The sequence below is a fragment of the Terrapene carolina genome, unplaced genomic scaffold (assembly GCF_002925995.2).
Source record: "Terrapene carolina triunguis isolate 2854851 unplaced genomic scaffold, T_m_triunguis-2.0 Scaffold22, whole genome shotgun sequence".
NCBI lineage: Eukaryota > Metazoa > Chordata > Testudines > Emydidae > Terrapene > Terrapene triunguis.
Window position 1 is genome coordinate 14,702,934 of NW_020664373.1, and position 14,130 is coordinate 14,717,063.

General features: G+C 39.2%; 1 protein-coding gene across 1 annotated transcript in view; it reads left to right on the forward strand.

Moving 5' to 3' along the window:
- LOC112105117 (spermine synthase) overlaps window positions 1-14,130 on the forward strand; it is a 66,725-nt gene that overhangs the window by 41,174 nt on the left and 11,421 nt on the right. Inside the window, exons 5-9 of the mRNA XM_026648821.2 lie at window positions 379-554; window positions 2,032-2,186; window positions 2,990-3,079; window positions 4,189-4,303; window positions 7,377-7,456. Of these exons, the coding sequence (XP_026504606.1) occupies window positions 379-554; window positions 2,032-2,186; window positions 2,990-3,079; window positions 4,189-4,303; window positions 7,377-7,456 (616 nt within the window). The remainder of the gene's footprint in view (window positions 1-378; window positions 555-2,031; window positions 2,187-2,989; window positions 3,080-4,188; window positions 4,304-7,376; window positions 7,457-14,130) is intronic.

A 14,130-nucleotide genomic window follows, 5' to 3' on the forward strand; every position in this document is an offset into this window, starting at 1 on the left:
TGACTGCTAGCTAAAATATTTAAAATAACCTTCTTGAGCATTACACACAAATTGGAATAACTTTGTAGACAGTGCAATCTTACTGAATACAAGAAAAATTTAAAAATCACATTCGCAGATTTTTATTTTTTTGTATGAATACTATTTAGATAGTATTTTCTTGCAAAATCGTAGATTAAACATGTATTTGAGTAGGTGTCCACTACATTCAGTTATGTAGTACTGCGTTCCTAATGATGATAAGAAAATGTTAAGTACTATGGGGGTGGGAGAGCATCTTTCATGTACTGCATTTATGCTAAATTAAAGGAGAATGAGGAATGTTTGTTAACTTTCAGATTGAATTGTGAATAGTTTTTGTTTTTTTCCCTTCTTTAGATTGCCAGCAATTGTGAGAGGAGAAGCCATTGATAGATACTGGCCCACGGCTGATGGGCGTTTGGTAGAGTATGACATAGATGAGGTTGTTTATGATGAAGAGTCGCCTTATCAGAATATTAAAATTCTACATTCGAAACAGTTTGGGAATATTCTTATCCTCAGTGGGGATGTTAGTAAGTATGGTCTCTTTACAATGTGCTGTTGGTCTGAAGCTGTAGGTTATTTGGATTCTATCTTATCAGAACACACCTTTGTTAGTTTCCCATGGATGTTGTGTGGAGTTTTTGGAGGGAGGGAAGGAGTGTGTGTGTGTGTGTTAAAGGCATTTTTTCCCAAAGTATCAAACAGAAAGTTTCAGAGAATAGTGAAGAGATCTCTCTTATATTTATTTAACCCTTTCTCAGGCTATGCAACCTCTGACAGTTACTTTAAGGGACAGGAAAGCAAACTCAGTCATCCATCTTCTAAACAACTGCCCATTATTTTAAAGGACAAATGAAATGATTTTCCCTAGTCTGCCTTAGGGTTTCATAACCTTGTTAGATGGCTTATTTTCCCCTTTAAAATATTTGGGCCTTTGGCCACTTGCTTTCTCTTTGGTTGAGGCCAGCTAGGGGCAGCCAATTAGCGGTCTCAACCTCCCCATCAATACTACTACTTCTTCGAGTGCTTGTACATGTCCATTCCGATTTAGGTGTGTGCATGCCCTGAGCACAGCTGTCGGAAATTTTCCCCTAGTTGGCTCGACTCTGGCGCCGCCTGGTGCTGCGTGAACATAGAACCGATATAAGGGGCCCCGCTGAGCCTGCGCTCTTCAGTTCCTTCTTACTGCCCGTGACGGCTGTTGGAACTGCCCTCTTTGCCTTTGCAAAGTGCCTTTAGTGGTTCTCGCTATAGTTTTCCTGTACATAGTTTCTTAGTCTAGTTTTTAGTTGTTTTAGTGTAGTAGGAGTAGGGCTCCTCTCCATGCCCGGAGAGGCTGTCCGTTCCTCCCCCAGTACCGGGGGCATGCCTCGGTCACTGGGGCTTAAACAGTGTGCTTCCTGTGGCAAGCCTAGGCCTACCAGCGACCCTCACTTGAGTTGTCTCAAGTGTCTGGAGGAGGGCCACAGGAAAGAACACTGCCAGATCTGCCGTGATTTCAAACCCCTCTGGTGTGCTTTGCAGGCATCGTGTAGACAAATATATATATATATATATATCTAATAAAATGATAGCCCAGGGAACTGCTCAATTAACTGAGGTGTAAGAAAAAGTCAGTGAATTAGCAGAGGGTATGCAGTAATGCCCCCACCTGCAATTGGCTGCTTGCGGTCACATCTGCACAGAGTTCATTGACTCTAATAGGGGTCATCATGCAGATCTACCCATGCAGAGTAAATGATGGGATGGGGGCGGAAGTAGCCATAAAAATTCCATGCCGGGAAAGCCCTTAGTTCTGGCATGTCCTCACTTTGGAGAGCTGGATTTTATAACATTAACACTTGTAAGCATGTTGTTTTTTTTGTTCTTGAAGAATATAAAATCCATCCTGATTTTCTCACAGACAATACACAGCCTTGCTTTAAGATGCATCTGGTCTTCTGTATTTAGTGATTAACGACTTAAAAATGCAAAGCTTCTGACCAACTTTCTCTTTGTTCCTTCCAGATCTGGCAGAGAGTGACCTGGCGTATACGCAAGCCATAATGGGCAGTGGGAAAGAAGACTACACTGGGAAAGAAGTGCTGATCCTAGGAGGTGGTGATGGGGGTATACTATATGAAATAGTCAAACTGAAACCAAAGATGGTCACCATGGTGGAGATATCCTTTCAACAAATGACCATTCATGTTAATAATACAGCATACTCTTCCTTTTGTATCTTGGGACCTCAAATTAAATGTCTCGTATATGAACTTATGTTGGGAGACTGGCTCTCTCTAAGCCAAAAAATAGGAATGGTTTTAGACCCAATCACTGCAGCATGCAGGCACTGACTGTGAGATCTGATCCTGGCCATGGAATATATAGTTCCAAGTTCCTAATCCAAACCGTAGCTCTGGGACACCATTTTCTGCACTTTGAGCTGAATCCCGATTTTCTTATTTAGGTAACTTAAAGCCATTGATGTCAATGGGAATGTCACCTGATTAAAGACTTCAGGATTTGGTTCTTAATGATGATGGCACATGTGTCTACCGTATCCTCTTTCTCAGATATCAGTTAAAGAAAATGATCCAAAGGTGGCTTCATAAATAAGATTTCAAAGTTCCATTTTCCAGATATGATTTGCTGTTAGTCACTGTACATAGGAAATTTCATTAGCTATAAACCAAAATAATTATCATCATCATTGTACTAAAACATTACGCTTTTAAAATGTATGGTAAATTATGGTACCAACAGTGCTGGTTGGAAAGAATTTTTTTTTTTATATAAATAATATCGTAAACCTCTAATTGGGGTTGGGAATTAATTCCTAAACCTAGATGTTGCAGGAAATTATATTACTATTACTATTCCTCCATAAGTTTGACTGTATCTCTTTGATAAAAGGGAAAAACCCTCCAAAACTTTGGTTAATAAAAGGTGAACAGAATTTAATGCTCCTTAACTAACATCAAACATTGACCAAATGGTGATCGACGGGTGTAAAAAATACATGCGTAAAACATGTGGAGATGTCTTAGACAATCTTAAAGGAGAATGCTATCAGGTAATTTATCTGTTACCTTCATTACAAGTAACATCTAGATTTAGATCTGGGATGTATTGTTTTGGGAAGTTTTTTGTATGCCATCTGGCTTCTTAACATTTTCTTTCCTACTTTAGGTTTAATCCATATCTGCATTTCTAAATCATAGTATATTTTGCACCAGGGTTTAGATTAAACACACTGATCCATTAATTTTGAAATATTTAACTCTCCATCTCCAAACCCACTCTGCTTTTTTAATATTTACAACTCACACTTGGAATAATAAAGAAACTTGAAACATAATAATGCATATTGCCATCACCAAACCTTGTTAGTAGCTGAGTGAAAATAGGTAATATTAATATAAAAATAGAGTATGGTATCTAATATCTCCCAGTATAAACTGGCTGAGAAGTAATGCAAATCATAAACTTAAATCAATGCTAGTGCATCATTCAGAATCTCAGGTATAGTTCACATGATTGGGGGGTTAATTTGGTTTTATCTGTGCTATTATTTGCTTGAAATCTGTTGGCAAATTCTATTCATATGAGTAAATATTCTACACCCGCTCCCCATTGGAAAAAAGAAGAAACAGGGTTACTGAGAAGGGTATGTAACATATCATGTCTGTCAGAGCAGGTAAACTAGCCCAGATCTACTGGATCATAGTTCGGTATCTTAACTGCAAGGTTATTCTTCCCAATGACATATCCTTGAACACTAGCTAGTTTTCTTGGAGAAAAACTAGCAAAAATTGCATGATATTTTGCATGTGTCAAGTGCCGTTCATCCAAGGATCTCAAAACTTGCAATTATCTTGTGACGCTATTAACTACTTCCCCATCTACAAAATGGGGAATAACAGAGGCACAAATGATCTAAGTGGTCACCCAGCAGTCGGTGACAGAGCTGGGAATGGAAATTCTGGTTCGCTGCTGCATCACTCTGCTGCCCCATCCCCCCAGCATTGCCTTCTATGTGGAGATATAAAAAGCTAAGATTAGAACCTTATGTTAAAGTCAGGCTTAATTCTGACCCCTTTCCCTATTTTAATTCCTATACATCATATTAGTCTAGTCAGTTTAAGAGGATTTTGATCACTTATTAAAACAATAATTTTTTAGGTTCTAATAGAAGACTGTGTTCCAGTACTGAAGAGGTATGCCAAAGAAGGAAGGATGTTTGATTATGTAATTAATGATCTGACAGCTGTTCCAATCTCCACATCTCCCGAAGAAGGTTAATTCTTTGTTTATACTAACTGTTTTTAACACTTTGTTTTCTTGACAGTTTGCAGCAAAATATTATTTTGGGGGTTAAAATGAGGGGGATTTTTTTACCTTATGTGATGCTTCTGGGCTGTGAGGAACCTTGCTGCCCCTTCTGCCCCGCCCCCTACCCCTCCTGGCTTCACCTTGAGGAAACCTTGTCTGTACCTGCCATGGGTCAGCTCCCCAACTCCACGGGCAACACAAGCACACTCCTCTAGGCCTACTCAGCCCTGCTGACATTCTGCAGGTTAGTGAAAGGCACACTCCAACTCCGGAGCATCTGTCTGGATTGCCTAGCTCCGTGGGGCTCTTGGGTCACAACTAGTTCTATCAAAAGCTAAATAGCAGAGTGCAGCGATGGGGTACATCTACACTGCAAAAAAACGCCAAAACAAAACCTGTGGCAGTGAATCTCAGCCTGGGTCATTTGATGCAGGGCTAAAAATAGTGTTGATGTTCCCACTTGGGCTGGAGCTCAGGCTCTCAGACCCCCCCCCCCCCCCCCCCCCCCGCTGTGGGTTTCAGAGCCTGAGCTCCAGCCCAAGTGGGAACATCTGCACTGCCATTTTTACCCCTGTAGTGTGAGTCTGAGTCAGTTGATGTGGGCTCTAAGACTCTGCCATGGCTTTTTTTTCCCTGCAGTAGTGTAGACATATATCCACAAGTACGTCGTTTCCTTTCCTTTCCTCTCCTCCCCCCCCCCCCCCCCCCCCCCCCCCCCCCCCCGCTTTTCTGGATGTTGGTGGTGACAGGGACCTAGTCATTGCACAGCAGCCAACTGTACACTTACTAAGAGTTTATTTCAGCCATGTCAGAGTCTCATTCAGGGGTGTGTGGGGTGGTATTCACAGCAGTTTCTATAAGTAACATGCTCTTTTGAGACCAGAGATGTTCTCATAATTAGGAGCACTAGGAAGAAAAGTAAGGGATGGGGGGAAAGGAGTGCACATGCATGCAGGTGGAGAGAAGAATTGTGACGATCAGGACTTCTAAATTTTAGCATTCAGTTCCTGAATTGGGAGAAGGAGGAAGTGAGGAGTACTTTCCTTGCAAATTTTGAAGTAAATGTCATAGCAGGATCTTTATTTTCCCCCACCTCCACTTCTCGAGTTGAATTTAAACAGTACAGCTAGTTTATAAACTATAGAAGACTTTGGAAACACAAATCTCTTTTTTACAGCTTGCCATAGATTTGTGACCTACAGAACTTGAATGTACATTTTCTTTAATTGGGTCTTATGAAATTGGGGGACACACTATTTTATGTTCTCAGGAAGGGAGATATGTTTTATGTTTTTGAAAATAAATATAATAGTGTCACACTATATTTGAGTTGCTGCTCTAGCATGTACGTTTTTGGAGCATTTTTTGCCCAGATTTCTTTTCTCTTTGGAGCATTTCTTCCCTCTCCTCCCTCCCGCCCCCCAGGAATTTACTTCCTCTCTGGGTGATGGTACAATATAAACTACTGTAGTCATACTGTAAGTTTTGGCAATTATTTTATACAGAACCGACTTCGGCACGCGTGCCATAGGTTGCCTACCCCTGCTTTGTAGTAGTAATATTTTGGCTTTTGTATATTAGAATACATTTCTAAAAGGTCAATGTTTAAGTTTCTGATTTTTATTTTTAAAATACTGCTTTTGTTTCATATCAGGCCAGATATCGCTTAGAGAAAATTGTGCGAAAGAGGATTTTTATAGATTGTTTAAAAAGCATTTTTTTGAGAATGCAAACGTTTGATATGTTTAGATTCAGTATTACTAGTACCAACTCAGGGCATTTTTCGGCTATATTTGGATTACAGTCCAGATGACTCATTACACTGAGTAGGGTTACAGTATGCAACTGCAAAAGACCCTGCCTTTCAGTGCATATTAGAGAAAGATGGGTTGATTTCATAGCACAGCATGAAAAAACTGTCTCCAAACATTCTATAATGGCTCCTGGTCCTAATTCTACTGTTTGTTTTTTTTTAACTCCCATGCTGTTGCTTATTCCTTGATTGACATTTTTGGGGGGGCGGAGAAATCCAGTAGCAGCCCCCAAGCAAGACAGACAAAAAGAAAATATGGAAGGTTGCTGAGCAAGTCTGAAAGTTGAGGTCGTTTTTCAAAACAGTTGAGGACTTCAGAATTATTATGTGCTATATCACTATTCTATTAAAATATGGATATGGAACACTTTAGGGAACATAAGATACCTTAACTATGGAGAATAGAATTTTCCTGGCAGAAGACACGGTGTGGATGGAATGGCTAGAAGAAGTTGAAGTCTTATTGTGCTGTATGTTGAAGGACAGCAAGATCTCAATATTTTCATTAGGCGGCGCTGTTTTAGATTTCTCTCCAGTAATGCCTTCAAGATGACAGATAACTGTTAGCTTGAGTTGCCGATTGCAGTTATGCTTGCGAAACAAGTTAAATCTTCACAAGGGTTAGTTTAATGCATGCATCCAATGACTTAAAGAATCACCATTACATTCTTTCTCCTGCATATTTTTCTTATTTTCAGGACTCTGCTTACCAATATGCACCTTGCAGTGTGAAAAATTAGAGCTGAGGGGGGAATGTCACTTACGCATCTAACCTCCATAGTTTAGGATTGCATGCTTGCTTCCTCTGTGCCCTTGGCTGGGTGGAAACTGCATTACCTTATTGGTAATGAAATACTTTTCTATTTGCATTCTGGGCTTAAAAAGTCCAGTTACTGGCATTGAAGACTTGATTTTTTTTTTCCTGAAATTTTCTTTGTTTACCGCTTTAGTTTGACTTTAAGCACAGTCAGCTGAATAGTGGAAACTCATGAAAATAAGTGTGGGAATTCACACTACAAGCTATGCAAAGTCTCTCAGAAATTCTAAAAAAACCTGACAAAAATCCCAGGAGCCCAAGTGCTGGTAATCAACACTTTATTTAAACTAATGATAGAGAAAAATAATCATCCTGCTGAAATACTCAGCAGCAGTGCTTAAATATTAGTTATGTAATGCTTAACAAGCCACTAGTACTTGAAGATTCTAATTCATTCTTTATATCCAGATTCTACGTGGGAGTTTCTACGATTGATTCTTGACCTTTCAATGAAAGTCCTGAAACACGATGGAAAATATTTCACGCAGGTATGACACTGTGATTAAAAGAAATAATTCTACATTCCTTCTCTATATATAGTGACTTACATTTTCAGATCCTGAAAAAATACTGGCTGACTTTTTCTTTAATATATTGCTAGGGATATTTGTATGAAACATGGTCTTTGCTGCTGCTGACTCATTTGTTTCTGGTGGTGCATGTTCTCAGCTGAGGTCATAGTGTATTTGTCTTGACATTTATAAACACTTCTTCAGGAACTAGTTGGCTTGTCACAGAGGATTATGGCTTCAAGTGGTGTTTAAAAAAGCAAGAACTGGTGAATTGTTAAACAGAGAACCAGTTTTCATGCCAGTAGCTCTAGAAATATAAACAAAAGATGAAAACTTATGTTGTCCATAAGGCATGAGTGAGTTGAAAACTGACTTACTGGATGCTGAACCAGCAATAAATGGAGAGTTAATAATAAAGAACACCTCCCCATAGTATGTTTAGATTGCTAGCTCCAACTTCAAGGACCAGATTTGCAAATATAAATTTTTGCCTGCATTTTTCCATCCACAAAATTAGAGGCAACTTTTGAAAACCTGGTCTAATTTTGGCACTTGTAAAAACACTTCAGGTGAAGACAGTGGCAAAACTCTGATTTCCAAGGGCCCGTTAATGTTGAAACCTCTGGCCTAATATTTATTAACTTAAAGTTTTTAAAAAATATAAAAGCCCTTTAATATATTAACTGATGTAAAACCACTTCAAGTGTAATTCTAATCAAACTTTCACTGGAAGAGACTTTTTAAATATTGTGATGCTTTCTCAGGGTGCCCCAAACCGTAAGCCACTGTTACCCCTCTGCCTCAGCAAGAAAGAGTTTTGCTGGAGCTTAAACTGTGTGTCAGCTCCCTGCCACACCAGTGTGTCCACCTCACCAACAAACTCCTTGAGATTCTCTCAGTCTTAACCTAGCTTTGCAGGTAACATTCAGTGAACCCCAGTTCCTGAACCCCCAGGAGAGCGTTCCTCTGCAGTATCCAGCTCCTATCACTGGACGTTCACAGAAATCACCAAGTTTACTGCCTCTAAATTTAGCTGAGGATCCACACTTTAGTGCACAGCACTGGGATGATTTTATGATAAAACCAAAAGTAAGTCTATTAATAAGAATAGTGATGTAAGTGAGAGTAAGCAAGGATAATAGAAACAGAAAATGGTGACAAAAATAAAACACATTTTCCAGTGTCTAAAATTTAACAGATTACAATCTTGGTCTCAGGCAATTTCACTGTTACAGTCAGATCAGTGTCTTTAATCCATGTGGCTGAGGGATCCATCTTTCACAGATTTCTGTGTCCATTAAGTGATGGTTTCTTGCTTCTCTTTATACTTCTCCAAACTCATTGTTTTGTCTCCAGAAGCAGGATGACCCCCTGCTGTTCATCCCATCCCCCTGTTGACTCATATGTAAATGGAGTTTCCATTGTTTTGGTTCCATATTGCCTAATTTACATTAGGGAGAGGGAGATAGCTACCTTCCCTCCGGTCTGAGAGAAACCCTGTTTCTCCCTTTGTCTGATCAGCCTTGAATGCACAATATCAATGAGTATCCATGCTTCCTCACAGTGTTAATACATACATTTCACAATGATATTCATGACCAGTGTGTTGCTGGCTTTCATAAAAGACCTTACTTAATACACATTTATACAGTAACTCCTCACTTAAAGTTGTCCCGGTTAACGTTGTTTCGTTGCTGATCAATTAGGGAACATGCCTGTTTAAAGTTGCGCAATGTTACCGTATAACGTTTGGCAGCTGCCTGCTTTGTCTACTGCTTGCAGAAAGAGCAGCCTGTTGGAGCTAGCTGGTGGGGGCTTGGAACCAGGGTGGACCGGCAGCCCTCCTATCAGCTTCCTGCTCCCTTAAGTTCCCTGTGCAGCAGCCGCCCAACAAGCTATCAATTGCCGGCAGTTCAGCTGTCCCTCCCCCCACTGCCTTGTGCTGCTCCTGCACTCTGCCTTGGAGCTGCTCCCGGGAGCCTCCTGCTTGCTGTGGCGGGATGGAGCGGGGGCACTAATATCAGGGTGTCCCCCTCCCCCTGCCACCTGCTTATCCTATCTCCATAGAGCAGGGGGTGGAGGGACAACAAGACAGGGCTCAGGACGAGGGAGGGAGCTTGCAGGCAGCAGCTGCTGTCTCAACTTCCTGATCTAAAAAGGCAACGTACTTAGAGTAGGGTCAGCGTACATAAAGGGGCAATGCATGTCTCGCTCACCGGGTGTGTGTTTCTGTCTGCCATGCTGTCTCCCCTCCCTGCATTCATGCTGCCTTGTAGAGTGTGAGGCTACATTAACAACAAGGTGTTAACCCTTGAGGGCTCAGCCAAGTGCTAGTTCATCATTTAGCAGTAAGGCATTCCCTGGGAAATATCCCACCCTCTTCCACCTTTTGACTTCACCACCTCAACCAAGCTTCACAATCATCATTGTTGTGTACAGTATTAAATTGTTTGCTTAAAACTTATACTGTTTTTATACATATATAATACAGTCTTTTGTCTGGTGAAAAAAATGTCCCTGGAACCTAACCCCCCCTCCCCCATTTACATTAATTCTTATGGGGAAATTGGATTTGCTTAACATCATTTTGCTTAAAGTTGCATTTTTCAGGAACATAACTACAACGTTAAGCGAGGAGTTACTGTAGTAAAATAGTATTGTATACAGCATTCAGTTGTTTATTTGGGAGGTTTCAGGCCCCTGTTCTTCCTCTGGGATGTCTGGACTCTGATTATCACAAATATGTAGTCATAACTGCACATACAGTTTTGTATCATTGTTTTAAACATAAAATGTTTGCTGCTATTTTCTGTTCTCCAGCACATATCTGAACTGTAACTCTTAAGGTATTTTTTCCTCCCTATGAACTCAGCATAACTTGTCTTTTAATATATCTATCATGCAGGTGTAGTATGTTGAAATATTTGTTTTCACTTAGTACTCTACAATAATTCTTGAATGGCGAACAAGCCATTTGTTGGTCTATCTGTGAACTTAATGTCTGTCTAAGCTAGGTGTTTGTAAAGGAAATGGCTTTTATGCTAGATTGCAGTGCATAAATGCACAAAACCCCCACTCCTCACCACCACCACCACTTATTTTGTGTTGGTTTTCATTATTGCCCACTTTAATGTCATCAGAGTTTAACTCATTTCACTTGTATAATATAGTAAAATCAGCCTTCTATAACTGTAAACTTTAAATTGTATCCATGGTTTTAGGTATTCATGAGGAATCTGCCAATTTTAATTATTTTAGTAAAAGTTAATATTACCAACAGTAACCACTGTGGTATTGGAGCCTAGTTTAAGCATATGTTGAAAACTGCAGCGTGTTGAATGCTATGATGTGTTGATAAATGCTGACTCTTTAATTCTTCTCTGTATTGCAGTTTGCCAATCTGTGTGGTTTGGTAGTGGAGGGTTGTTTAGTTTATAGATTCTGTTACATAGTGTTACTCCAATTTGCTATGTCTTAGACTGCAGTCTGGGTCTGTATGGTGTAGCTTGTATTTACTTAGCAAAATATCTTCATTTTCTCAAAGAAGGCATTTGTAAAAACTGAGATTGCCTTCCCCAGGGAGCTAAAAACTATGGGTAAGCCTAAAAATAATGTGTTAAGTGGCACCAGAAAAAGTAATGGTTTATTTGCCCATCTATTCATTCTGGCTTGTCGCGTCTCCCTATGTTACATCTTGGCTTTTTCTGTGATGAGCAGACACTTCGCAGTAGAAACCAAGGTGTAATAACGGAGTAGACCTCCTACTTATTACTGGCCAGCTGCCTCACAGTAGCTGACTCTACAGGGCTCCAGCTGGAATCTGCTGTGCTTTGTGCTGTAGTGCTGGTGTTTGAACACTGACTGTAGGGGTCGCCAAGCTTTCAGTACAGTCAGCCTTTCAAGTTGGAAAGCTGTCAGATGAAGGGCTGTCAGTTTAGAATATTGTTTCTTCCCAGTGTCTGGGCAAACTTTCTGCAACAACATAGCTTCATTTACAAACCCAAACCTTCCATCTACTTTGGGGTATGACTTTCTCAATGACTAGCTTGTGTTACAGACTCAGATTACTTGTTAGCAATGATTTGTACATATTTCACTGTGCTAAAGTTTACATTTTTAGTATCTTAATGCTTTTTAAAGCAAATATACTTGGGGGTGGATTGATTTTTTTTTTTTTTTTTTTAAATCCGCAAGCTGGAAACCTTAATTTAAATAATCACTGGTTCTTAATTTTGTTTTGCATATGTACCTTTTTAGTTATTCTCCTAAAGAAAGGTTGATTCTCATGGGATAATAATAATTAAAACATCTTGATTTGCAAACAAATGTAGTCTTTTACACTAAATTAGGAACTTTATGCTAACCAGGTGGGTACACTATATCTGTACATGTTAATTTAAGCAATTATATAGCTTAACATGTGTTTAGGAAGATTCTGAACTCTTATATTTTTTGTGTTAGAAAATGGTGAATGATCTATTTCTTATTAACTAGATTCATTTTTTACTTGTGATTTGTGTTTAAGCTGAATTTGGATGGAAATTTGCATTCAATTAAAAAGGCAAAAAAACAGCATTTAACATTTTTGTTTTTCTTAGTTAAATAAAAACTACCTTACATGTGATGGATATAGAAGAAAAAAGTTTATACACACTTGATTATACTATGCCACAACTGTATCACTATAAGCTAACAGTACAATTACATGTATTGCACTACTTTAGGCTCAGCAGTCTGCACCTGCAGATACAGTTTTATGTAGTGCAAATGCACATGATGTAGAGCCCAAGGGTATCAGATAGATAGCTCTTTGACAGTAGCTAGGGAAGTTCAAGAAATATCAGCAGTTACTAGCAGGTAAATAAATACAGAAGTGCTAGCAGGAGGGAGGTGGTAATAACTGTAGGCCGCAGGATGAAAGTCTGAAAGAGTAGTAATTGAGTGTACCTCGATATTGCTTAATGATTTTTATCCTCCACATCTAGCTGTATAATATCCTCCTTTTCCAATATTCTAATTACTGTTCCCAGGTTAATTCAGTCTTTTATGAATTTGTTTATGTGCGGTACATATGTAGTGCTTTGGTTTGTTCTGAAATCAGAACTTGCTGTTTTCCCCCTTATTTCTTAGGGGTTTTTTTTTTTTTTTTTTTTTTTTTTTTCCTTTTTTTTTTTGGTTTTTTTTTTTTTTTTTTGAGAGTATAACATGCATTAAGGGAAACTGGTCACGTGCTACTATTTCTAATTAAATAACTTAAGTTCCAAATTCATGAAAGCTTCACTGGCACACCAACATCCTTGTTTCTGCATGACTGTGTTGAGCAGATAATACATCTGTATACTTCTCATGAGCAAGAGGGCATGAAATAAATGGAACTGTCGATGTAACTGGCTAGGGGCTTGTCCATCAGTGTTCTTCAGGAAAGTTGTGAAATATATGCAGAGGCAGTGTATTGTTTATCTCTCAGGTCTTCATTGCCAACTGGAGTTGAAAGACTCCAAAGGGAGCTACATCCGGGGCCAGATCCAAAACCCACTGAAATCAATGGGAGGCTTTCTGTTGATTTCAGTGGGCTTTGGATCAGGTTCTTGCAGAGAAGAATTATCCAGACAAGATGTATGTCTCTTGGAGGGTGGGCGCAGTGAAGGTAGTAAAATGGAGTGAGGCTTCATTTGTTTGTCTTTTTTTCCTCTCCTGCAAAATTTGCACGTTATTCTCAACAGAAATTGCATAATAGAGAGGATTTGGGGGAACATTTAGCCAGGGTCTGTGATGTAAGATTTGTTCATTATGCTTTTAAACAAGGCAGGTTTGGTATTTTTCTAGGTTTGGCAGGAGGCTCTGTTGTACCAGGAATACATCATGAAAAGGGGTAGAAATTAGATTGTATCTTACATTCTTTTTACAACTGTGATTTACATAGTTATACTGCCCTCTCAAGATTCTCAAAGTATACTTGTTCTTTCCAAATTTTTCTTCGCATGCATTCCATTCCACAGATTGATCATTCCTTAGATATTCAGAGACTGAATACAGCAGTGGCGCTCAACCTTTCCAGACCCCTTTCAGGAGTCTGATTTGTCTTGCGAACCCCAAGTTTCACCTCACTTAAAAATTACTTGCTTACAAAATCAGACATAAAAATACAAGTATCACAGCACATTGTCACTGAAAAATTGCTTACGTTCTCATTTTTACCATATAATTATAAAATAAATTAATTGGAATGTAAATATTGTACTTACATTTCAGTGTATAGAGCAGTATAAACAAGCCATTGTCTGTATGAAATATTAGTTTGCACTGACTTCATTAGTGCTTTTTATGTATCTTGTTGTAAAACTAGGCAAATATCTAGTGACCTCTGGAAGACCTCTGAGTACCCCCAGGAGTACATGTACCCCTGGTTGAGAACCACTGACTTAGAGAATCTATGAGTATTGTGCAGTATGATCTTGTACCACTAGGTGGAGACAAAAGACTAATATTGGCAAAAGACTAATATTGGCTAGCAACTTCTCAGCATACCAGAGTCCATGGAAAAGTTTTGTGTGAGAGAATTTTGAGGATTTATTTGCATTAACAAGAGTGCTAGGACAGACTTGGCTAGTTGTAGGATTTGTTTTTATATTGTAGATAGTTATGGAAGA